Source organism: Cebus imitator, unplaced genomic scaffold (assembly GCF_001604975.1).
Source record: "Cebus imitator isolate Cc_AM_T3 unplaced genomic scaffold, Cebus_imitator-1.0 Scaffold60, whole genome shotgun sequence".
NCBI lineage: Eukaryota > Metazoa > Chordata > Mammalia > Primates > Cebidae > Cebus > Cebus imitator.
This window is the reverse complement of record NW_016107375.1, coordinates 5,764,049-5,789,586: the sequence shown is the minus strand read 5'-3', so window position 1 is coordinate 5,789,586 and position 25,538 is coordinate 5,764,049. Positions and strand designations below refer to the sequence as shown.

General features: G+C 40.0%; 1 protein-coding gene across 2 annotated transcripts in view; it reads right to left on the bottom strand.

The window, feature by feature from the left end:
- EPG5 (ectopic P-granules autophagy protein 5 homolog) overlaps window positions 1-25,538 on the bottom strand; it is a 112,885-nt gene that overhangs the window by 72,921 nt on the left and 14,426 nt on the right. For both annotated transcript variants that reach the window (XM_017529711.2, XM_037738988.1), the window contains exons 3-13: window positions 25,182-25,425; window positions 23,862-23,998; window positions 22,199-22,306; window positions 21,228-21,301; window positions 19,664-19,769; window positions 16,996-17,110; window positions 16,453-16,603; window positions 14,397-14,552; window positions 9,662-9,819; window positions 5,491-5,645; window positions 3,678-3,818 (exon numbers count right to left, since the gene is read on the bottom strand). In XM_017529711.2, the coding sequence (XP_017385200.1) occupies window positions 3,678-3,818; window positions 5,491-5,645; window positions 9,662-9,819; window positions 14,397-14,552; window positions 16,453-16,603; window positions 16,996-17,110; window positions 19,664-19,769; window positions 21,228-21,301; window positions 22,199-22,306; window positions 23,862-23,998; window positions 25,182-25,425 (1,545 nt within the window). The remainder of the gene's footprint in view (window positions 1-3,677; window positions 3,819-5,490; window positions 5,646-9,661; window positions 9,820-14,396; window positions 14,553-16,452; window positions 16,604-16,995; window positions 17,111-19,663; window positions 19,770-21,227; window positions 21,302-22,198; window positions 22,307-23,861; window positions 23,999-25,181; window positions 25,426-25,538) is intronic.

Sequence of the window (25,538 nt, the reverse complement as noted above, 5' to 3'; positions counted from 1 at the left end):
AAAACACAAAAATTAGCCAGGTGTGGTGACATGTGCCTGTAATTCCAGCTACTCAGGAGGCTGAGGCAGGAGAATTGCTTGAACCTAGGAGGCAGAGGTTGCAGTGAGCCGAGATTGTACCATTGCACTCCAGCGTGGGTGACAGAGTGTCTGTCTCAAAAAAACAAAAGAAAATCGAATGCATCATCAAAAGACTTCCCACAAAGGAAATCCAGACCCAGATGATTTCCCTGGTAAATTATATCAAACAGTCAAAGAAGAATTAATAGCAATTATGCAAAAATTCTTTCAAAAAACAGAGGAGGAGCAAATGCTTTCCAACTCATGTTATGAGGCCAACATAGCCCTAAAACTAAAACCTAATAAAGACATAACAAAAAATGAAATGATACAGCAGCATCCCTCATGGATATATGTAAAAACTGCCAATAAAATAGTCTCAAATAGAATCTAGCAATACCTCAAAAGAGTAATAATACACAAAAGTGTTTTTTATTTCAGAAACACACAATGACAGTTCAATATTAGAAAACTGGTCAATGTAATTCAGCAACATTAAGAGAATAAAGGAAGAAATCATAAGATTATCTCATATGAATGTGCAAAAACCACCTGAATACTCATTCATGAAGAAAACTCAGCAAACTGGAAATAGAAAAACATTTCCTTAGCCTAATATAAAGCATCAGTGAAATCTACACTTAAAAGTGAACTTTTAAACCCTTCCCTCTATGATAAGAAATCAGGCAAGAATGTCCATTCTCACTAATTCTATTCAATATTGTAATAAAGGGCTTAGAGTCAATGCACTAAGGCAAGAAAAATAAATTAAAGGCATAACAATTAGAAAGAAAATCCAATTAAGAATTCTAGTTAGAGTTCTCAACAAAACAGGATTTACCTAGTATATTTTTAAATATATTTATGCTTTCACTGAAAGTCAAAGTATCCCTAATTTTACTTGAAGAGGTTAAAGGAAAGATGCATGGATTTCACCACTGAAAGTAGAATGTATCCTCTGAAGTGAGCCAATTTTTGAAATTATACAATAGGCCAAAAGAAAAATCTGACATCAATTTGCAGGTTGTTACCAAATAAATTTCTGCATTTTATACTCTGGGATCTCCCATAAGGTTTTGTCCTCATCAGCAATTATCCTATCCCACAGCAATTTCTACAGAGGATGTGCCTCTCTCTTCAGACATACTCCAAGTGTGTCACTGAAAGTTCGGAATCCCCAGTCATATCACATTCCAACTCTGGAGCTAGGGTCTGATTCCAGATTAGCCCAAGGTCACTGTGAAAATATTCAAAGCCATCATATCCATCTGAAGGCATGGGGGCTTAAACGATTTCCTCCAAAAACCTTACAAGTTCATAGAGCACAATAGAAACATATGTATAAACCAGGAGTGGAGGCAACTTACATTGGAACATTGTGGCTTCAATTTTCACGCTTAACTTTAAGCAAATCTCTGGGCACAATTTACTACTAGAAGTATTAAGGCCAAAGGCCAAAGCAAAAAAATTAATTTAGGGCCGGGTGCAGTGGCTCACACCTGTAATCCTAGCACTTTGGGAGGCTGAAGTGGATGGATCACAAGGTCAGGAGTTCGAGACTAGCCTAGCCAACATGGTGAAACCTCATCTCTACTAACAATACAAAAATTAACTGGGCATGGTGGCATATGCCTGTAAGTCCAACTATTTAGGAGGAAGGAGAATCACTTGAACCCAGGAGGTGGAGGTTGCAGTGAACCTAGATTACACCACTGCACTCCAGCCTGGGAGACAGAGCAAGACTCTGTCTCAGAAGAAAAAAAAAAAAAATGTAACCAAAAACAAGAAAACCCTTGAGAAAAAAAATGTCATGAACTCAAACTGAAAGAATCATATGATCCACTGTACATTTCTCTGGAATTCATCCACTAGATAATCGCTCAAGAAGGAGCAACAGAAAACTTCCTACTTTACTGAACTGTATATGAAAAGCTTTTTATCTCAATATAATCATCTTGCAGTAGCACACAATGTTTTTCTTAAAAGGGAAATGTACCATGTATTGCCACCATGGAGAACAATTATGATGGCTCCTCAAAAGATAAAAAATAGAATTATCCCATGATCCAGCAATTCCACTTCTGGGAATATGCCCAAAAGAACTGAAAGCAAGGCCTCAAAGAGGTATTTGTACAACCATGTTCATAGAAACATTATTCACAATAGTCAAAAGGCAGAAGCAACCCAAGTCTCCATCAAAGAATGAATGGATAAACAACAAGTTCTCTCTCTCTCTGCACACACACACACACACACACACACACACACACACACACACAAAGGAATTATTATACAAGCTTAAAAACGAAGTAAATGCTGACTCACATTACAACATAGATGAACCTTGAGGATATATCATGCTAGGTAAAATAAACCAGTCACAAGGACCACATATTATATAGTTCCATTAATATGAAATGCCTGAAATAGGCAAAATCTAGAGACAGCACAGGGCCCCAATCTATGAAAGTTGCTCAGGGCCCTAATCTAAGAAAGCTGCTTAGGGCTGAAAGAGACAGAATAGTAAGAGTGATAGCTAGGCCAGGCATGGTGGCTCACGCCTGTAATCCCAGCACTTTGGGAAACAAAGGCAGGTGGATCACCTAAGGTTAGGAGTTTGAGACCAGCCTGACCAACGTGGTGAAACCCTATCTCTACTAAAAATACAAAAAAATTGGCTGGGTGTGGTAGTGGGCACCTGTAAACCCAGCCACTTGGGAGGCTGAGGCAGGAGAATCACTTGAACCTGGGAGGCAGAGGTTGCAGTGAGCAGAGATCAAGCCACTGCACTCCAGCCTGGGCAACAAGAGCAAAACCACGTCTCAAAAAAATAAAGAAGAGTGACAGCTGAAGTCCATGGGATTTCTTTCTGAGGTGATGAAAAATGCTCTAAAACTGACAGTGGTAAGAGCTGTACACATCTGTGAATTGACTAAAAACCACTGACTTACACACTTTAAGTAGGTAAATTGTATGGTATGTGAATTGTATATCAAGAAAACTTTTGAAAAACTATATGAAGACTGCAAAAGGGATTGTGACAAACGACAGAAACAAATTAAATCTGTGTCCTCCTCAACTTAAGTTACTACATACTATTTATTTTGCTTTTGACTGACTAAATCGGACCTTCTTTGTCAGTTGTTTCTGCCAAGTATAAAACAGAAAAACTATGAAATAAAAATTGTTAATTAACTATAGGTCATAAGTAAAGATACATTATTGAAGGAGGTGGACAAGTCAACCTTGATTTTGAGAGAAATAATCACAGCTTTTTTTTCTTTTTTCTTTTTTAACACGGGGTTTGACCATGTTGGTCAGGCTGGTCTTGAACTCCCGACCTCAGGTGATCCACCGGCCTTGGCCTCCGAAGTGCTGGATTACAGGCCACCACGCGTGAGCCACCACGCCTGGCCGATCACAGCTTTTTATAAGCAGCAGCTAATCCCAAATTGGCGTGGTCCATGGCACCGAACCTAGCAGAATAAATGTTAGTTCCTTTCGTCCTGTTATACCTCCAAGTGACAAAGTAATTCCCAAGAACCTTCCTGTTTTTGCCAATGTTCAATTACGCCAAGATTGAGAAAAACAAAAACAAACAAAATCAGTGCTCTTACCATTCCAACCTGGTCAATGGTCTCTTGAACTCTATCTAAAAGGATAGAAATTATCTCAGGGTGAACAGCTGTGATGGTCCCTAAAAGCTCTCGACCAACCTTTGAAAAAGTCTCTCTGGTAGACAGGGTGACATAAGATACCTAAATGGGGGACAGGGGGAAGAAGATGACACTTTTAATACCAATTATCAGTCAAAAGACACTTACATTGTTTTTTCAAGCAAAACAGAAAGAATCTTACATTGAGCTTTAGTTGACACTATCTTCCAAAAAATGTTAAAACTTCATATAAGCAACTGTCTACTCAGGCTGAAAGGTGGTGGGAGAGGGAATATAAGAGAATGGCAGCTCTTTACAACAATGACTTCAAGTGTGGATTCAAAAAGTACATCCCAAAGTTTGTCAGTAGCAATAAAACAGTTCCTACAGTTTCAAAACTTTTCTAAATTTGAGGAAATCACTACAATGATGAAAATCAGAATGCATTTCATGGAAATGCCTATCTTCCCCTACAAAATAAGATACCTAAACTACAAGATCTTCTAAAACATTAATGTTTACCAATTCCTTTCGAATTATGTCTTTCAAAGTATATGTTACAATCCATTAATGCCAATGGTATTTTTAAACACAATGGAATAAACAGAAAAATAGCAGAGAGAATAAAATAGAAAAATGTAATGGCGCATCACAGGAACAGTAAGTATTGCTTCAATTGTACATACACACAGGATCAGAATGTAATGTAGAATGTAATTTTTATTGTGACTCCTGGTCAAAACACTGGAAACATTACTCAAGAGCATAAATATTACTTTAGCAATAGGTCTTGAGAATGTCACTTAATGTATGTGAAAATATGTCTTCTTTCCCCAGATTTTTCAGATTGTGACAACGGTCTGAATTCCAGATCCATCAATATCTTAACTTTTTGCATGGTTATGAAGTTTTGGTATAGAACAGCTGAATCAAGTATTTGATCCTGGAAAGAACATCCAAGTTTGTCACTGTCAAACTGGAATATTAAGGGAAGGTAATAAAACCCAAATAATCATCTTCAAACATAATTTTACTTGAGTACATTTGAATACTTTGGAGGAGATACTTTGTATGCAGAGCAACAGATCAATGACAGCCTGAAGTGTAAAATGTACAGGTCTGTTTAAATATACAAAAAACTCCAATAAATGTTTTGGTAACCACTGTGGGCTAGTCCCGAGATGCTCAGGGGTCCAAATTTCACTCCCTTCCACCATCAGGGATGGCTCAGTGAAAAGGTAAAGAGAGCAAAGATCTCATCCCAGCCTGTAATTTCATATTATTGATGAGGAAAATGAAGCCTGGGGTGGTAAGTTACTTTTTTGTTGTTGTGAGATGGCCAATTAATAGCAGAGTTAAAACTCAGGTATCCTAACTCCAGGTTCAATATTCTTCCCACCATCTCATTTCAACTGGCTTGGAAGCTAGGTTCCTGCTACTGGCAGGAGTGGAAGAGTTTAGTTTAAAGGGTGGGGCGAGGAAAACATACCGCATAGAAGCTTTATCAGGCTGTACTACATTGTCTCTTCCTTACTGAAACTGGTGCAACAAATTTCAAAAGATAGTAAGTATTGGGGAATGGAATGGATATAATTCACATTTTCAATATTCCCTATAGCAAAATAATGGTCCACTGATTCTCTATCCCCTCTCAAAAGTGTAGACAGTAGCTAAATAAGTCACAATTTGTAAAAGCAATCCCCCCCCCAAAAAATCACTAGAAAACGCAAAAGAAAACACTTTTTAGCTGATTTATAAAACTTCACATTCTAACCTCATATATCTCCAGAGCAATAATTTTTATGAAGTCTTCATCCACATTAGTTCTCCTGGCCTGAGCCATCTGAGCAAAGGTAGTCAGAAGGCAAATCTCTTCTGAGCTATTCATAGAAGAAAGACACTTCTCAAAGTTGGTAAAATGTTCTGGGTCTGCAAATTCATATCAAGAAAATTAGAGTAGGGAAAGAATAAATGTGTATTTTAAATCACTCTTCTAGAGAAAAAGATTTAGGAATATTTAAAGATACAAAAGGTCTTTCTTTGTTCCAAAATAGATTTCTGCAGGCATCAGGAAGAAGGCTGGACCAGGCAGCCTCTGAAATTCCAACAAACTCTAAACATAATGTAATCTCACAGGAGACACTTAACATCTCTAAGCTTCAGTTCCCACCTCTGTCTCAAAAGGTTATTTAATAAGATTAAAAAGCATGTCACTGGTGACGTGCTTTTTTAACTGAAAAGCAGTACTGCTGTCAGTAGGCAGTCACCTTCAAAGGCAGTCACCTTCAAAGGCAGTACTGCCAACTTCAAAGGCACACTTGAAGCTACTTGATAACCGTCAGACCAAATAAAGACCTGATTTATGAAAACTGCTAATACTAGAAAACTACTTGGCAAACAAGTCATTCCAAAAAAAGAGATTTGCTTGTAAAGAAAAACTGGGGGCAAGAAATTAGTTATAACCGTAACTGAAATACTGATAAATGTCATAAACAATATAATAAATGTGATGTGTTTTGCCTATATGGCAAAGGACACTGTGTAAGCAATACTAAATTCTGTCACTAGAAGGCAATATTCACAAATACACATGACAGTAAACTAGATGTTGCAAAGTTCTACAGCAGAAAGGAAAAAAAGCCCATTTTAAAAATATATGTCCTCGGCCAGGTGCAGTGGCTCACACCTGTAATCCCAGCACTTTTGGAGGTTGAGGTGGGCAGATCATTTAAGTCAGGAGTTTGAGGCCAGTCTGGCCAACATGGTGAAGCCCTGTATCCACTAAAAATACAAAAATTAGCTGGCGTGGTGGCACAAGCCTGTAAACCCAGCTACTCAAGAGACTGATGCAGGAGAATCGCTTGGACCTGGAAGGTGGAGGTTGCAGTGAGCGAAGATCACGCCACTGCACTCCTGCCTAGGCAACAGAGCAAGACTCCCTTTCAAAAAAAAAAAAAAAAAATATATATATATATATATATATATATATATATATATATATCATATGAGGGAACTTTTCACAGTAAGAAGGTAACAAGCCAAAAATCATTCTCACATTTATGAAACCAAGGTAGCTCACCAAATCTGCATTTTCAAAATAACTCTGGGACATTTACCAAACCAATTTTCATTTTCCATCTCCAAATTGGATTTGTAGTGGAAATTATTACACAGAGCATTCCCAGAATAATGAAAATTGCCATGACTATTCTAACTTACATTGTGAAAAGATATTTAAAAAGAAAAAAAAAAAAGAATTATCATTCAAACTTACAATGTTTAAGATACAAATCAAGGAAAAGGCCTTATATTTTAAATAACTCTATAGGAAAAACAATGGGAAAGTGAAATAACTTCCTAATTAGCTTTTAAAATATTAAAAGGACAAACAAGATCAACACATTTCTACATTTATTTATCATCAAATTTGCTTAGGCCTACACTTTACTAGTAGCCAGAATGTTGATCAGATTAGAAATAAACAAACAAAAAGAAGCCAAATTAAAACAGACCAGTTTTGAACAATCACTGCTGAGAAATCTGCTAGTTAGGAAATGTTAAAACTAGTTAAAATTTGTTCCTTAGAAACTAATTTCAGGCTCACCCTACTCACATTACCACAGATAAGTAAGAATTGGTTGTGAAGGGTAAGTACTTCTGGCATTGATTAAATATAAAATGTTAGGAAGGTCAAATACATTAGGAAGCCTTATTCTTCTATCAACAATAAAAATCAAGCCTCCTAAAAAAATTGGTATATAAAAGACTAAACAAAAGAGAAGACGAAAAAACAGCAAATTAGAGCAGGCAGATTAAAGGTTGCAGACTCCACTCTCAAGGTTAGAACCTAACAAGGCAAACGAAACTTCTCTGCTGTGGCACAGCAACTCCCCTGTCAGGTGATACAGGCCCCAAGGGAGATAAAGATAAAAAGTGCCGTAGGAGCCTGGAGTCCAGACAGAAAACTCCAGCCCCAGAATCCAAAGCTCCAGGCTGAGGCAAGGCTGGTACTGTCACTTCAGGGTCTGGAGTCACATTCACTACAGAGCTGAGCTGTTCGACACCGGCTCCATCTGCCACATGTGCTAACACGGAGCCTGGCGCACAGTAAGTCCGAAATGAAGGGAGATGACTCTACAAAGGAGACCTCCCAGGACTCAAGTATACAAAGAAGTGCTGCTGACCATCCCAGGCACTTCCAAAGGAAGTGTCTGTCTTCTGTGTTAGCTATTTCACCCACAGAAATAGCTGCCAGAGGACAGACAATGGCTATGAGACCTCTCACCTAGCTCACTCTGTAAGCCCAGGTCCAACCCTGGCAATGGTCTAACAGAAGCACTGCCCCCAGGACAGTGGAGAAGCATTTTACAAAGCAGCACATATGTAAAGCAGTCCACAGCTGTCACTAAAAAGGTAAAAAGAAAAACAGAAAGAGACAAAAGGGGATGCATGCAGAGCACCAGAAAAGAAAAAAAAAGAAACAGAAGAATAAAGACATTAATCTAGAGAGATAGAAATGGAAGCCAGGTGTGGTGGCTCACGCCTATAATCCCAGCACTTTGGGAGGCCAAGACAGGCAAATCACTTGAGGTCAGGAGTTCAAGACCAGCCTGGCCAACATGGTGAAACCTTGTGTCTACTAAAATATAAAAATTAGCTGGATGTGGTGGTGCGCACCTGTAATCCCAGCTACTCAAGAGGCTGAGGCAGGAGAATCACTTGAACCTGGGAGGCAGAAGTTGCAGTGAGCCAAGATTGTACCACTGTTCTCCAGCCTGGGCAACAGAGGAAGACTCCTTCTCAAAAAAAAAAAAAAAGGGCGGGGGGGAATAAAAAAACAAATACTGAATGTCTGCAGAAACTATTTTGCAAACAATAGAGGCACAATAATTTTTAAAGTGTATGGTTTTAAGTGATACAGACATTTTAAAATTTGGAAAACAGTCTTTACTTCCTGTTAAGGAAAAAACATGTCAAAAATATAATTATCTTTTGTTTTTTTTTTAATCTTGTTAGTATTTCGGTATATTGTCTATCATTTTTTAATGTACAGGGTAACTTTTAGAAATCACTACAACATACATCCAATTAAATAGTGTTTTTCGTTTTGAACATTATAATTTTGTTACAAATAAATATCATGGCCAGGCATGGTGGCTCACACCTGCAATCTCAGCACTTTGGGAGACCAAGGTGGGCAGATCACCTGAGGTCAGGAGTTCAAGACCAGCCTGGGAACCATAATGAAACCCTGTCTCTACTAAAAATACAAAAATTAGCCAGGTGTGGTGGCATGGACCTGTAAGCCCAGCTACACAGGAGGCTGAGGCATGAGAATCATTTGAACCCAGGAAGTGGAGGTTGCAGTGAGCCAAGAGCATACCACAGCACTCCAGCCTGGGTGACAGAGTGAGACTCTCTCAAAAAACAATAAAAAATAAAAATAAATCAATATCCTATAGTTTAGAGGTGGTATGATGCTAAAACTTAAGTTTTCAACAAAATTAATTTTTAAAGTATAGTTGTCTACATCTTTAGTTCATAAAAACAATATAACTTTAAAAAAAAACAGCAATAAAAAAGATATTAGTGGAAGGGCTGGGCATAAAGCCTTAACAAATTTCTAGACAATTAATACATTTCTGTTAATACAATTGTCAACTAGAATAATTTCACACACACATACAAAAATGTGCTTCCTAAAAGTCAGAATATTGTGTTCACTGGCATATTGTTTGGGACTCACCAAATTTTGATTTCAGATATGCTAGTTGCTATTTAATACATCAAAACTGTGAAGCAGTCTTTTGAATTTCAAAATCATTACACTTGAGTACGTGAGTAAAGTATTTTCTCTTAGTCCTTCTAAGTGTAAAAATTAAGCTATGAAGAGAAGCACACAATGACAGGGAGAGCTGGACACCGTCTGCTCGGAGGGGCTGTACCTTGGAGCTGCTGCTTGCACTGGGAGGGCTGCAGGGAGGAGGAGAGCTGCTGCAGGTTCTCACGCTCTGCCTGGTGCATGAGGTAGAAGAGCTTCCACAGCATCTGCACAGACAGCGTCCCGAAGGGCATCTCCGACATAAACAGCCAAATGCCAAGTCTGCATGTACACAGGAATCATTTTATGTATTAGTCAGCTTCATTACACTAAGAAAGTAGACAAACCATTGGCTCTCATGGAAAAAAAGATTCTTAAATCACACTACGATTTTTCTAATATGCTTTAGTCATAAACACCTCAAAGATGGATAACATTAACAGCAATATAAACCACTCAGCCTGTGCCAGGTACTGTTCTAACCACTACAATGTGTGCATGTGTGTATGTATATATATATAAGTACAATATGAACTCAATCCATCCTCACAAAAACCAAGACAATAATTATGGTTATGGCCAGGCGTGGTGGCTCATGCCTGAAATCCCAGCACTTTAGGAGGCCAAGGCAGGTGGATCACTTGAGGTCAGGAGTTCACAACCAGCCTGACCAACATGATGAAACCCCAGCTCTACTAAAAATACAAAATTAGCCAAGCGTGGCAGCACATGCCTGTAATCCTCACTACTTGGGAGACTGAGGCAGGCAAATTGCTTGAACCTGGGAGGCAGAAGTTGCAGTGAGTCAGGATCGTACCACTGCACTGCAGCCTAGGCAACGAGAGCGAAACTCTGTCTCAAAAATTATTATTATTATTATTATTATTATTATTATTATGGATATTAGCCCCAACTCACACAGCTACTAAGGCATAAATGGTAGTGGGTGGCAGAGAGGCCAGCTGTGGATGTGTGTGTCTGAGCAAACATACAGGTATACATATGCACACAGACACATGTGCAGTGGGTGGGAGAAAAATTTAAATCCATCCAGTAACTCCTCTCTGCGCACTGAACCAAGTTCAAACTCCTCAGCCCACACTCAAAGGCTTCCACAGTACGGCTCTGGCTTGTATTTCCAACCAGAGCCCTCTCTGCCTTCCTTCAGTTACCACTGCAATCCATCATGCCTAGAGAGACCCCACACCTCCAGGCTGGCTCCTTCCATGGGTGAAGCCCTCCTTGGACTTCCTCCTCTGTGCTATTACAAAACTCTATCCATATCTGACTTTGGCATCATCAGTGATCCTCACACTGTAGTGGCAGAAAAACCACCCGGAGACTGCAGAAAATGCAGATTCCCAAGCCTCACCTATAGAGACCCTGATTTTGTAGGTCACAGCTGGGGCACAAGAATTTGAGCCTTTTAATAGTTACCCTTGGTGACTCGGACTCAAGTGATTCTTAAACTACAATGTGAGAAACACTTCAAGGTACTGTAATTTACATATAACATACTAGCCTAATAGCAATTTGAGAGCAGAAACCAGGTCTTGTTCATTTTTATATAAACCAGTTTATAACTAGAACCTTGTATTTTAATTATCTGCTATCTAAACCAGTATCTCAAAAACATTCAGCACTCAATAGATGCTTATTAAAATTGTATGTGAATGTCATCATAATTAAAAAAAAAAAAAAAAACAACAACTTGTAGCAGGATGGTGGTCATGGAAGTCAGAATCTGCTAAGGAATGGCCGGGCACAGTGGCTCATGCCTGTAAACACACTTTGAGAGGCCAAGGCAGGTAGATCATTTGAGGTCAGGAGTTCGAGACTACCCTGCCAACATAGTAAAACATCATCTCTACTAAATATACAAAAATTAGCTGGGCGTGGTGGTGCATGCCTGTAGTCCCAGCTACTCAGGAAGCTGAGGCAGGAGAATTGCTTGAATCTGGGAGGCAGAGGTTGCAGTGATCACGCCACTGCACTCCATCTTGGGGGACAAAGACTCCATTTCATAATAAAATAAAATAAAATCTGCTAAGGCATGTATAGCAACTTACCAACTGTTGAATTAAATATATATATATATGAGGCACTCAAAGCTGTTGCCATATTTGAGGCACTACAAATCATCCAGTTACAAATTATCTAATTACAAATAAACCAAATTTAAGAAAGAAATGAATAGTGTAGGCCTAATTCACATCTATGAACCTAGACAGGCAACTGGCAGCCAAACCCACATTGACCTGGACTCTGAAAACACCACCAGCTAGACTCCTGACCAAGAGATTAAGAAAATTCTCTAAGGTCAGGTGGACCAGGTTTCTATCTTATAAATTAATTATCCTAACACTTCACATGGGACCTGACGCTGTTTTATAACCCCAAAACAATAAAGGGAAACTGTAAAGGACTTAAAAGTAATATCACAAACAGGGTATATTTCAGGCTATAAAATTCCCTATATGGCAGGCATTCAGGGAAGTCTGGCATATATACATCTATATAAATATATACATATATAAATATATGAGGTGGGAGAGTCACTTGAACCTGGGATATGGAGGTTGCAGTGAGCTGAGATTGTGCTACCACACTCCAGCCTAGACAACAGAACAAGACTCCGTCTCAAAAAAAAAAAAATATATATATATATGAATTTATATAATATATATATATACACACGTACTTTTTTTTTTGAGACAGTCTTGCTCTGCTGTCCGGGTTGGAGTGCAGTGGCACAATCTCAGCTCACTGCAACCTCCACCTCCCAAGTTCCAATGACTCCCTGCCTCAACCTTCTGAGTAGCTGGGATTACAGGAGTCTACCACCATGCCTGGCTAATTTTTGTACTTTTAGTAGAGATGAGATTTCACCATGTTGGCCAGGCTGGCCTCAAACGCCTGACCTCAGGTGATCTGCCTGTCTCAGCCTCCCAAAGTGCTGTGATTACATGCGTCAGCCACTGTGCCCAGCCATAGCTTAAATTTTTGTTGTCTGTTTTTTAATATAGTTTACTTTTGTTTTAGGTTGAAGGGATAGCTATTGCCAGAAATTTCCATTTGAGTCCCAAATAAATTTAAATTTCATAGCTTTAAATATCTGGTTCTCATATAATTTGTTTCCTAAAATAAACTCAAGAACAATGGCTGTCAACATTTTAAAACAGTTATCTTTGTGAATTATATACATAATGTTACAGGAAGGGTTCACAGCTCAATACATAAGCCCTAGGAAGTAACTAGGATGAAAGCTTTGCCTCTCACCTAAGCAAGTTCAAGAACAAGTGACAGGAGATAGAGAAGTAAGACTCTCCACGCACCAGGCTGGCGTCAGTGGGCAGGTGCTACTGCACTGACGCCCTGACACCGTTCCCAACAGGATTTGGTGCATCTCATGAGACCAGAAAATTTATGGTACCCATGTAACAGGAGGAATCTAAAGATAAGGCTGGGTGTGGTGGCTCACATCTGTAATCCCAGCACTTTGGGAGGCTGAGGCGGGTAGATCACTTGAGGTCAGGAATTTGAGACCAACCTGACCAACATAGTAAAACCCTATCTCTACTAAAAACACAAAAATTTAGCCAGGCATGGTGGTAAGTGCCTGTAATCCCAGCAACTCAGGAGACTGAGGTGAGAAAGTCACTTCAGCCCGGGATGTGGAGGTTGCAGTGAGCCAAAATCGTGCTACTACACTCCAACCTGGGAAACAAAGTGAGACTGTCTCAAAAAAATAAATAAAAAGAAAAAAGATAAATTTCTATACCAAAGTTCTATTTAAGACTCACACCTTCACAGTGTCTAAAAGTGGTTAACACTTAGCTAACAACTCCTGATCTTAGTCTCTAAGTCTCTAGATTATTCTATTCCCCATATGAAACCACATAAGAACAACCCCTAGTCACATTTGAAAAGTTCTTTATGGTTTAAAATATATTTCCTCACATTACCACAATTCACCCTTATCACATATCCATGAGGTTAATGGAACAGTAGTATCATTATCGCCATCTCTGTTTTATCAATGAAGTAAGACCACAAATATTAAGTGTCTTTTCCAGGGTAACAGTAAATGGCAGACCAAGACTCAAACTTACTACACAACATAGAATAAATCGGGGACTGAAGCTAAGAGTCACATGGCAAGAGGGAGTGTAGACAGCTAGCTCAGGAGATGGCCAAAATTGGGGAGAGCCAGCAGTTTATAAGCCGAGCTGGGTGGGGGTGGAGGCGGACCTGCATCTCCTAGTGAAGGGCATAATCCTGCAGCAGAATCCACTCCTCAACCTGACCAGTGGCTCAGGGAAGGGAACACGGAACGCATCGCTGTGCCCCTGCCTATGCCTCAAAGAGGTCCTGTGCTGTAAGCAGTGGCACAGATAGCATGATCCAAACACAGCATTTACAAAGCCCAGACAGAGGACCAAGATCCATGACATTCCCAGACCTTAAAACCCTTGCAGGAAGGCAAACTGAACAATAAAATCAGCCAATCATTTGTACGACATGCTGCGCACCTACTGCATCTCACTGCAGGCATGGCAGGGGGAATGTGATGGAGAAAATCTATCCTTGTTTTCCCCTGTTCAAGGCTTCCCCAAAAGTTCAAGGTGGCAAAAAACTGAAACACCAGAATAGTGTTAACAGAAAGAACTGAGAGGAAGATGATTTCAGTCAACAGGGGGATACTACAGATATGGAAACTAAGGCCCAAGAATTTGCCCTAGATAAAAGGTGAAATACACTGAAAAAACTATTACAAAAGACCTACTTAAGTGGCTTTCACTCGAATACTCTCACTAGTGAGGAAGTTACTTCTCACTAAATATCATCATATGTCTTACCTTTTGGCCTTCAGCACGTGTAGGACAGCCCTCAAAAACAGCTCATCAAATTCAACCTGTAGTTTCTCCACAGAGTAGGGCTGCTGGGCCAATCCTGAGCTTTGGTTATGGCTCACATACTGTGCCCAATGGTCACTTACATAACCAAGGGTCATCCTGAGCATGAGGAAAGATAATACAGTACTTTTCATTAGCTCAATAGCTGCACCTTTCTATTACATTTACAACATTCACTTACTCAACACATATTTATTGAGCTCCTACTATCGTACAGGTTCTGAAGATAATGAAATGGAAAAAATAAAATCCTACCTTCGGCCAGGTGCAGTAGCTCATGCCTGTAAGCCCAACACTTTGGGAGGCCAAGGCAGGCAGATCACAACGTCAAGAGATCGAGACCAGCCTGGCCAACATGGTGAGACCCCATCTCTACTAAAAATACAAAAATTAGCTGGGTATGGTAGTGCATGCCTGTAATCCCAGCTACTCAGGAGGCTGAGGCAGGAGAATCTCTTGAACCTAGGAGGTGGAGGTTGCAATGAGCCCAGATGGCACCACTGCACTCCAGCCTGGTGGCAGAGCGAGACTCCATCTCCAAAAATAGAAACAAAAATAAATTTTTAAAATTAAATAAAATCCTACCTTCACGGAGCTTACATTTGGTGAAGGGCAAAGGGACAACAAATAAAGTAATATATAGTCTGTCACATGGTTGTAAGTGACACTGAGAGAAATAAAGCCAAAGAGGAGAACAAGGTATGTCTGGAGATGGAGGGGTGGGCAGGGTAAGGAGGTGGGTTGGGAGCACAAGAGGCCTCACTAAAGAGGGACATTTGGGCCAGGCATGGTGGCTCACGCCTGTAATCCCAGCACTTTGGGAGGCTAAAGTGGGTAGATCACAAGGTCAGGAGTTAAAGAACAGCCTGGCCAAGATGATGAAACCCCGTATCTACTAAAAATACAAAAATTAGCTGGGTGTGGTGGCGCGCACCTGTAATCTCAGCTACTTGGGAGGTTGAGGCAGAGAATTGCTTTAACCTGGGAGGCAGGGGTTGCAGTGAGCCAAGATTGCGCCACTGCACTCCAGCCTGGGTGACAGAGTGAGACCCCCTCTCAAAAAGAGAAAAAAAAAAAGAGGGACATTTGATAATGTCTGGAAAACAGTAAGGAGTCACAAGGGTGTCTGTGAGAAGAGTGCCCAAGTAGAAGAAACAGCCAATGCAAAAGCTCTGAGGGGTGTCATGTATGTTTAGGGAACAGCAATGAGGCCAGTGGCCAGCGGGCTGAGAAGGAAACTGGCTGGAGACAAAACAGAGAAATGGCAGGAAACCAGATGGTGAAAGGCCCGGCAGGCCACGGTGAGGACCTCGGCTTTTTCCCTGAGTGCAATGGGGAGCACGGTAGGGCTCTGGGCAGACAGTGGCTGGGCTGACTCGCGACTCATAAGGAACACTGGCTGTTTGAGAATACACTGGGGAAAGCGCGGAAGGGGGCAGTGGGCAGTCAGAAGCAGGAAGATACGTCAGGAGACTTAGGAATGAAATGGGATGCGAGCAGTGAAGATGGGAAGACACAGCTAGATTCTGGAGTTTCTTTTGGGTGGAAAAGGAAGTTGAATAACAGCATCTGTATATGCTATAGGAAATAATCCAGTAAAGACAGAAAAATAAAGCAGAAAAAAAGAGTATAATATTAATTCAAAGAAAAGCAGTGCATAGCCTCTAAATTTATTAAGACATCAGAAGCACTAAGAGCCTGTATCTTCCTAGATGCCTTCTCTCTCGCCCAGACTTCAACCCAGCAGCAGCATTGGGGATCTCGACTCCAAGAACAATCATCTAGCAAGCCAGTTACAATTTGAGATAATTCACAAAATATTCTGACTGGAAGCAGTTATGAAATTCCCATCTTACAGATAGTAAAGGAAAAAATCTTAACTTTTATAAGAAATAAGACCTGAGGTTTATAACTAAAATGTCCATCATCCCAATTATACAGTGCCTGTGTCTGACTAGGGTGAAAGTAACAGAGAAAGACAGACCAATAGCAGTATTACCTGATCATATAACCAATTCGCTTCACAAACTGCCTATAGCGTGCTCTATTAAAGGTTTCTAACCCCACAGCCAGAAGTTCCACTAGTGAGTTGGCAAAGGCAAAAATTTTCATCATCTCTTGAGGTCTTGTTGTTTCAGGTAAATAATCACCTAGAAGTTAACCAGATAAAAGAAAAACATCATAATTACTATTAAAAGCATGAAGAGATACAGCTATCTAAATATTTTAATGAACACCCAAAGCCAAGATGGAGAAGAACTGACAATCTTACTACCCTGGCTCCCATATCAACATGAAATGGGAAAAAAACTTGAGACAAAGTGAAAATTAGAAACAATTTATTTAAGCTGGGCAATGTGCAAGCTAGTCAGCCTTCTCACCTCTAAACACCAAGTGGGAAATTACAAGCACAAGAGAAGCCTAGAACAGCTCAGCACAAGAAACCTGAGTTAGAGCCTGCACAGGAAGTAAGACTCAATGCAGAGTTACTGTTTGCACTTGCCTTCCCACATTTTACATAAGACAAGACAAATTAGTCTACCTTTTGCTTGAAACCCAAGAAGATGCTGAAAGAGTTCATGAAACGGGAACTGTGCTAAAAGGGTCACCAAATCATCTTCATTAAGAAGAATCCAACTGGTCTCAGGGTCTTCATCCTAAGGGAAAAGACAAAAAATCAAGTCAGCTGGTTTGATCAGATCACACTATGGTCTAGAGTTACAGGAGCTAAATTATCACAGGTCTCAATGGTACACGTGATAGCCTCATGAGTCTTCATGGATCTTTTCTCCAGGACAGAAATTTATAGTCTCAGTTCCACAGATAGTTCCACAGTAAATCCCCTGAAATTGCAAGCACAATTTTATATGTAACTGGGTCATAGCCAGTGACTGAAATTGCTCTCATTAAATGTCCAACCCAAAGAAAATAGAAAAAAAGAAATTCTCTAGATTGAGGACCTTACTATAGGGATCAGTGCTTTGATAACATCAATTAAAGAATCACAGATGGGCCTGGAGCTGTGGCTCATACCTGTAATGCCAGCACTTTGGGAGGTCAAGGCGGGCGGTTCAAGAGCAGCCTGGGCAACATGGTGAAACCCCATCTCTACTAAAAATACAAAAATTAGCCAGACATGGTGGTATGTGCCTATAATCCCAGCTACTCTGGAGGCCGAGGTATGAGAATTGCTTCAACCTGGGAGGCAGAGGTTGCAGTGAGCCGAGAGATTGCACCACTGCACTCCGGCCTGGATGACAGAGCAAGACTCCATCCCAAAAAAAAAAAAAAGAACCGTAGATGAGAGTTCGAGTTGTGTTAGCTACAATTCTCTTACCCCAAAATCAAGGTCTATGTAATATTCAAGAGACTGAAGAGGAAGCAATTGACATTTGCTATGGATGACTGAAGTTCTGTTGTCAACTAGCGCTGCGAAAAGCAGTATAAGATAACCGTGGTTATATAAAACGATTACATAGGGGAAATCTTCGTGGTCTTTTTGTTTGGCACAGTGCACTAAAGTCACCTTAAAACCAAGTTGATTTATGTCCTGAGATATGCTACATGAAAAAGGGAAGGAAGTAAAAAGATCCTGAGAACCTGAAGAATATATCACCTGAATTTCAACAAGGGACTGGTGCCAGTCATTCACAATTTTCTTAAGCCACTCAATTTTTACCTCTTACTATGTATCTAAAATGGCTAACAAACAAGAGTTTTAGGAACTCTACTTAAGGCAGTAGATCTCAACTTAGCTGTTCTTAACTCAGCCTTACATTTAATCCCCAGGGAGGCTTTGAAATATTGGGATGTCTGGGTATGGGCCTGGGCAAGGTTTGTTAGTTGTCCGGGTGATTCTAGTATATGGCTAGTATCAAGAAACCACTGATGTGGATAATTCAGAGCGCCTTCCTCCCCACAGCTTTTCTGAGGCAATGGCACTCCCAACTTTCTCATCTACGCCCCATGTTCTTGAATTCACTGAATATTGAGGGGGTGCTAAACAGGAGCCAGGCACCCAATGCAGGGTGAGATAATCAATCAAATACTTTGACCGGAAGTATTTAAAACACTTCCAGTAACTTGTAATGATTTAACTAAACAATACAAGTATTTATAATGCTCCTTAATCATTATCTGTCTGGGATTAGAAGCAGGAAACCTACCAGAAAAAAAGACTTCTTCCCCAAGAAAGACCACTCTAAAAAAAACATATTGCTCCACTACAATCTTTAAAAGACCAATCTGCACTGGCTCCTGAGAAGCTTGCTTCAGAATGACTCCTCAGTTTCTAGCAAAGACGCTTGCACATCCACATCATTTCCCACCACCTGACCACCTCCTCCTGCAAGTCTCGGGAAGAGAAAAACAACTGTGAAGGGCATCCTCGCTTCCAAAGGAGCACTCTGGGAGATACAGAGACATGATCCCACAGCTGCCATGGCTGTCATTCTGAGAACTGTCTGCTGCACACTTTCACCTCCTTTTAAGAGAGGGATTATAACAAATCTGGTCATTCAGCATCCTAGACCAGAACATCAAATCATGATTCAGACCAAAACAAAGGACTAGAACTGATAATTAGCTGGAGAACAAAACTGATTATAAATAGACTCACGATGGGTACAGTAGAAAGGAAAATTAACAAGGGCGATCTCAGGAAGCTGGATTTTGATCATTAAATTCTCACCACAAACAGAAAATCATCTCTACCTTTCAATTGAGAATTTCTGGATAAGAAGTTTATGAGTTAAGGGAAAATCTTGCTAAGCTCCAGCTCTTTATTATTCAGATTCATATCATCTGTAGGTGAGGCTCAAACCCCAGAAACTTGTTACTACATAAAGAAATTCCTCATATACATCTTACATAATATGACTTTAACTTCCAGGTGCCAAGTTCTCCCAGCTGAACAGAATGATATTCTAGAGAAGGGGTGCAGCACAGCACACTGGCTCAAAGCACAAGCTCTAGTGGCTCCGCATTTCATGACTCTATGGTTTGAGAGAAGATACTTCAAACTCATGCACCTCAGTTTCCTCGTCTATAAAATGGGAATCATAAGTCTTTACCTCATGGGGTTGCTGGAAGAATTAAATGAGATGCTATGTGTTAAATGAGCTACTATGTGAAAAGTGCTTAGAACTATACCTGGGGCATAAGAAGGGTTCACAATGATTCATCAAAATGATGCGGACATGACAAGTTACCTCTTCTCCTCCTTCGTCTACTAGCGTCCAGGTCCCAGATCCAGGCCCTGAGGAGGATGGCTTCCGCTCGCTGGGCTTCATGTGGCACATAAACTCAGCTCGATTTCTAAAGGACAAGAATAATTACTCCCATCACTTACATGAAGCCCCACGTGATTGTATTCTGGAGTATCTCCTCACCCTGAAGAAGAGCCACACATCAACCCAATCTTCAAATGGTTTAAATTAGTAAATAAGAAATAAGAACTGGCCAAAAACCAAGGCTACTAAAACTGCACTAATTTTGGTGGAGAATGCAACTATTCTGAATTAGTAATGATGAGCAACTGCAGAAAAGCAGCTACACTAGCACAGCTCCCTACCTGACACAGGACCTCAATACATATGCTGCGGACCTTAACGCAAACCAGGCTCCCAGTGTTGCCAGGGAAACTATTTTAGCAACTATGACTTACTGAGTGAAAAAAGGACAATGGAGAGGCTTCTTTAGGGCCAAAACATAGATATAAATGCAAAAACACTTGTGAGTCAAATCATAACCTACCACACGCCGGAGCAGCCCCTTGTATCCAAGGCAGTAAGGGAAAGGAATCATCACATCTAAATTCCTCATCTTAATTTCAAGGACTTCTATAATCCAACCCACCCGAGTTCTTCACCTTTATTACCAGCCCCTGCACACACCTTAGCTTCGGCCATGCTAATCTACCTGTGCTCTGCACAGGTATCTAACCTGTGTTGGGGCCTTTGCTCACACTGTTCTCCCACCTGCATGTTCTCCCTTGTCCTTTTCTCCTACTGAAATCCAATCCATTCTTTTTTTTTCTTCAGATGGAGTATCACTCTGTCACCCAGGCTGGAGTGCAATGGCACGATCTTGGCTCACTGCAACCTCTGCCTCCAGGGTTCAAGCAATTATCCTGCCTCACCCTGCTGAGCAGCTGGGACTACAGGTGATTACAGCACCACGCCTTGTTAATTTTTGTATTTTTAGTAGAGATGGGGTTTCACCATGTCGGCCAGGTTGATCTCAAACTCCTGACCTCAGGTGATCCACCTGCCTCGGCCTCCCAAAGTGCTGGAATTACAGGCGTGAGCCACCATGTCCAGTCCAATCCATTCTCCAAACATAGCTCATTTACCATGAAACCCTCTCTGACTGTTCCACTCAACTCTTTATTCTCTTCATTTCTATTGCATAGCTTCACAATTTAACTCTTAAATCTCTCTGTGCTATTTCTCTTCTGGCACTAAACCTCTTTTTCCAAGAAACAGATCACCTTTTTGTCTGTAGCACCTTTCACAATAGCATATATGACAGGAGAGGCAAACCCACTAAAAGGGGGAACCCATAAAAATGGTTGTTTGTTTGCATATAAGCAGTTGAAGGGTCACTTTGAAACAAGAAGTATCAATCAAATCCAAAGAAAATCTGCAATGTTAAATTCTAGAATACCAAACTTCCCTTAGCTGTTCTTCTTTGGATCTAGGCAGTTTCAGAAGCCAATCCCTTAGAAGAAGGAAGCATTTCAATCTCTACTTCACAAAGCTCTTCCACACTTACTTGACAGGAGACATCAGCAGGGCAAGGGACTGCATAAAATGAAAGACCCCTGATGGGTTATGCAACACTTTGATCTGAAATCAGAAAAGCAAAAAGCATACTGTAGAAAACAAATAAACCAAGTGTCTGTAATCTTGGTTCACAAGTGTTCTAACCAAAGTTGCTGTTAACAGAACAAGGCTGACACTGGTACCTAGTACACAAGAGTAAAGCACAGCCCATGGGTTACCTGGCAGCACTGAGTCAGCTGCACTCAAAGAACAGAGGTAGCTGGGCAGTTCCATCAATTATCCATAACAACATGGGATAAAGGACACTACTGCTACTTTAATCCAAAGAGAGACAAAACAAAAACCAGCAAATCCTTCTTCTACCTAGTAAGATTAAGACTTCTTGCCACCCAAAATACTAAAAACAAAAGGAGATGTGGAGAAGCTGAATTTGGGAAATATTTTGGTCCTGCCCATTCTAAGTGGTTGCTATGAGTAACAAATTGACCCAAAGGCAACAGCAGAGAGGAGAATCTAAAAACCACATAGTCAACTCCTAAGTATACAAGAGTTGATCACACAGACCTGAGATCTCTGCTAGTATTAAAGAACTCTGAGATGCGGAGGCTTCTGTTTGACCTGTACCAACTGTGGTGTGAGACAGATTTACTTAGGAAGCTATATTGAATACCATGAGAAAAATGCCCCTGGTGAGCCTTCCTGCACAGAAATTGTGTAGAATTAAATACAACTGAATCTACGCAGCCAGACTACAAGCAAACTAGTACAATTCTATCAATTATGGGTGGCCCAACAAGTTTCGGCGTTAAATTTTTATAAATGTATACTGGATGTATTTTAAGAATTTTATTTTAAATATTACTATTTTTAAAGTCTTTTTTCTTTCACAATTTCTTCAGGAAAAATGTCTAATAAAAGCTCTACCCCAACCCCTCAGAAAGAATTGCCCATTGATCATACCTGGATGAAAGGAACAGCCCATTTACTAACACCAGCAGGGCATCGAAGAACATGGTTTAGAAGGAAGAGGTGATCTCCAGGACAGCCAACTCTTTGTAGGACTGATACCTGAACAATAAAGGTCATATGATCTATTTTTTAAATCAAGAATAATTTATCTAGGTGTCTAGTAAAGTCATTTATCCAATGCTTAAATACATGCAATCTTTCAAAAGAGTAACCAAACACAAGATATACTATTCACTGGCTGAGTTTCTACCACAGAGGCACACTAGAGGTCTATGAATCTATGAGTACTATGATAACATCACAAGCAGTTTCTCTACAAATCTAGTTGTTTCTTCTCTGGCAAATTACAAATCCCTAATGTTCCTGGCCACAAGTGAATAGATATATAAGTCAAATAATTTAAACTAGTTTTTAATAGTTCCTTAAATCCAAATAAGGATGCTTGAAACATTACCCTACATTTAAGAACTCTAGGTACAAATCTAAAAACAGCACCCAAGGCAGCCCCATTGAAAAACATAACCAATAAACAAACACCCCTCTTCCCTTAACACACCTAACATCTTCCCTAAGTTTCCCAAATCCTTATGCCTTTCTTCTTTCTCTTAAAAGAAACTTTTTAAAGCACAACATTAAATATCAGCTGACAAAAAGAGTGAGATATAGAAAATTTTTTGATCAGATACCTTATCTAAAATGCACAAGACCAGAAATTTTTCAGATTTTTTCAGATTTTGGAATATCTGCATAAACATAATAAGATATCTTGGTGATATGGTTTGGCTGTGTCCCCACCCAAATCTCAACTTGAATTTTATCTCCCAGAATTCCCATGTGTTTTGGGAAAGACCCAGTGGGGGGTAACTGAATCCTGGGGGCTGGTCTTTGCCATGTTAGTCTCGTGACAGTGAATAAGTCTCACAAGATCTGATGGGTTTATCAGGGGTTTCTGCTTTTGCTTCTTCCTCATTCTCTCTCGCTGCCATTAAGTAAGAAGTGCCTTTTGCCCTCCGCCATGATTCTGAGGCCTCCCCAGCCACGTGGAACTGTAAGTCAAACTAAACCTCCTTTTCTTCCCAGTCTCGGGTATGTCTTTAACATCAGCATGAAAAAGGACTAATACATTTGGGGATGAAACACAAGTCTAAACACAATATTCATTTGTTTCATGTATACCTTATACACAGCCTGAAGGTCAGGCTATACAAAATTCTTTGTAATTTTGTACATCAGACAAAGTTTCTATTAAGTACTTAAGTGTGGAATTTTCCACTTGTGGCATCATATCAGCACTAAAAAAGTTTGGAATTTTGGATTGTTTCAGATTTCTAAATGAGGAATGCTCAACCTGTGCCTATATTCTGAATGTACATCTAGTCTTCAATTTAGCAAACTTCCTGCATTTCCATTTCTTCCAAAGTTGAAGTCCAGAGTTCATTTAACATGTTTATTAGAGAGAAACAGACGTTGTGCTCAATAATGCACTAGATAACTTACTACCACGTATCATGATCAAAGAAAAGTCACTAATTAATTCATTAAATAAATTAGTTGAAAAAAAAACTGTTGAAGACCAAATATGATGAAATAACAGATAATTCCTAAATTATGAGAGAAATAAAACAGACTACTGTATGTATTTCTGTCCACTTACCAATTTCTGCAGCCAGAGAAGAATATCATCATGAAACTGAGTATCTTCATTAACTCTCCTGGTGAACATGAATAAGACACTAATGCATTCCTTTAGTTGACACAGATCAGAGGGAATGCTTTCTGTCTGTTTAGACGCTGTAAATGAAAGAAATTAAAGGAGTCCCTCATAAATGGTGTTTTTGGGGGAATTTTTAGTGTCTTCACTTAAACCAACAACAACAAAAAACCTTAAACATATTTAGTGCAGATAAAAATACAAGAAGAAAAGTTATATCAAAATATTTAAATTTTTATAAACAGCCAAGTCAAAAAGTATTTAACACTGAAGTATTTCAAAATAAGGGAAAAATCAACCTCATCACAATTCATTTTTTTTTTCTTTTTGGGACAGACTCTCACTCTGTCGCCCAGGCTGGAGTGCAGTGGCATGATCTCAACTCACTGCAATCTCCACCTCCCAGGTTCAAGCCATTCTCCTGCCTCAGTATCTTGAGTAGCTGGGATTACTGACACCCACCACCATGCCCAGCTAGTTTTTGTATTTTTAGTAGAGATGGGGCTTTACAATGTTGGCCAGGCTGGTCTCGAACTCCTGACTTCAAGTGATCCACCCCCCTCAGCATCCCAAAGTGCTGGGATTACAGGTGTGAGCCACCACACCTGGCCATAATCCATTATTTTTTATTTGAAAATTAGTAGATCTTTGACTTACCCCCAATTCTTTGAGTAGTTAAGAAAATGGGGGAGGGGGACTTTTACGTTAAAGTATCCTAATATATCCCCCAGAAATAAAAACCGCATAATTCAATAAGCATACTTAATAGTTAATATTGTGTCGTTAAGGCTAATTTCTTAAAATCCAAAATAAGATGAAAAATTCAGAACATTATTAATCCTCTGTTGGAAAATTAAACAAAACAGCCCTACAAAAAAAGGGCAGTCCAAACAAAGCACAAAAGATAAAGGGTGAAGAAGTATTCTGATGATTCATTTTATAATCAAAACCTGTATTTGGACTCAACTTGGTAACAAGCACATAAACTAGGACAGCAAAGGACATTAATGATAGATCGTGAGCTTTCTGGCATCCTAGAGAAGCAGAGAAAGCCACAGAGAAAAGAGACCTGGCAACGTTCCCAAGAAATGTCATTAAGGCAAATCTCAATCCCACACTGAGGGAAGCGTGGTAAAACTGCAAGCACAAATAGCATTTTGTAAGACCAATTACCACATAGCCAATTCAACCAGACTACATCCCTCAATTTTTTTTTTTTATTTCAAAACACAGAAAAGAGAGAGATCTTCATTACTTACACACCTCGGCCTTGCTGGTGAATTACTGAAGATCTCAGAACAGCTGAACTACTGAGCAATGCATAGATGTAAGACTCCACTTGCAACCTTGAGAGCACAGAAGTATAAGAATGAAGGGCCAGGGTCTGGTGAAGGTGCTCAGATTTGGCATCAAATAGCTTCTTCAGCTCCCCAAGTGCATTTTCATTCATTTCTACTCTTTGGTAGCGATGATAACTGGAAACTTTCACTTGATCTGCACAGATACCCTGCCGGTGGACAAAAAGGTACAGTATGAAATCAGTTACTCTTTCCATTTGAAGTAAGCAGGCAGCAAGTATAAGATACACAGGATTCAGTACCATCTTCAAAGAGCTTAATC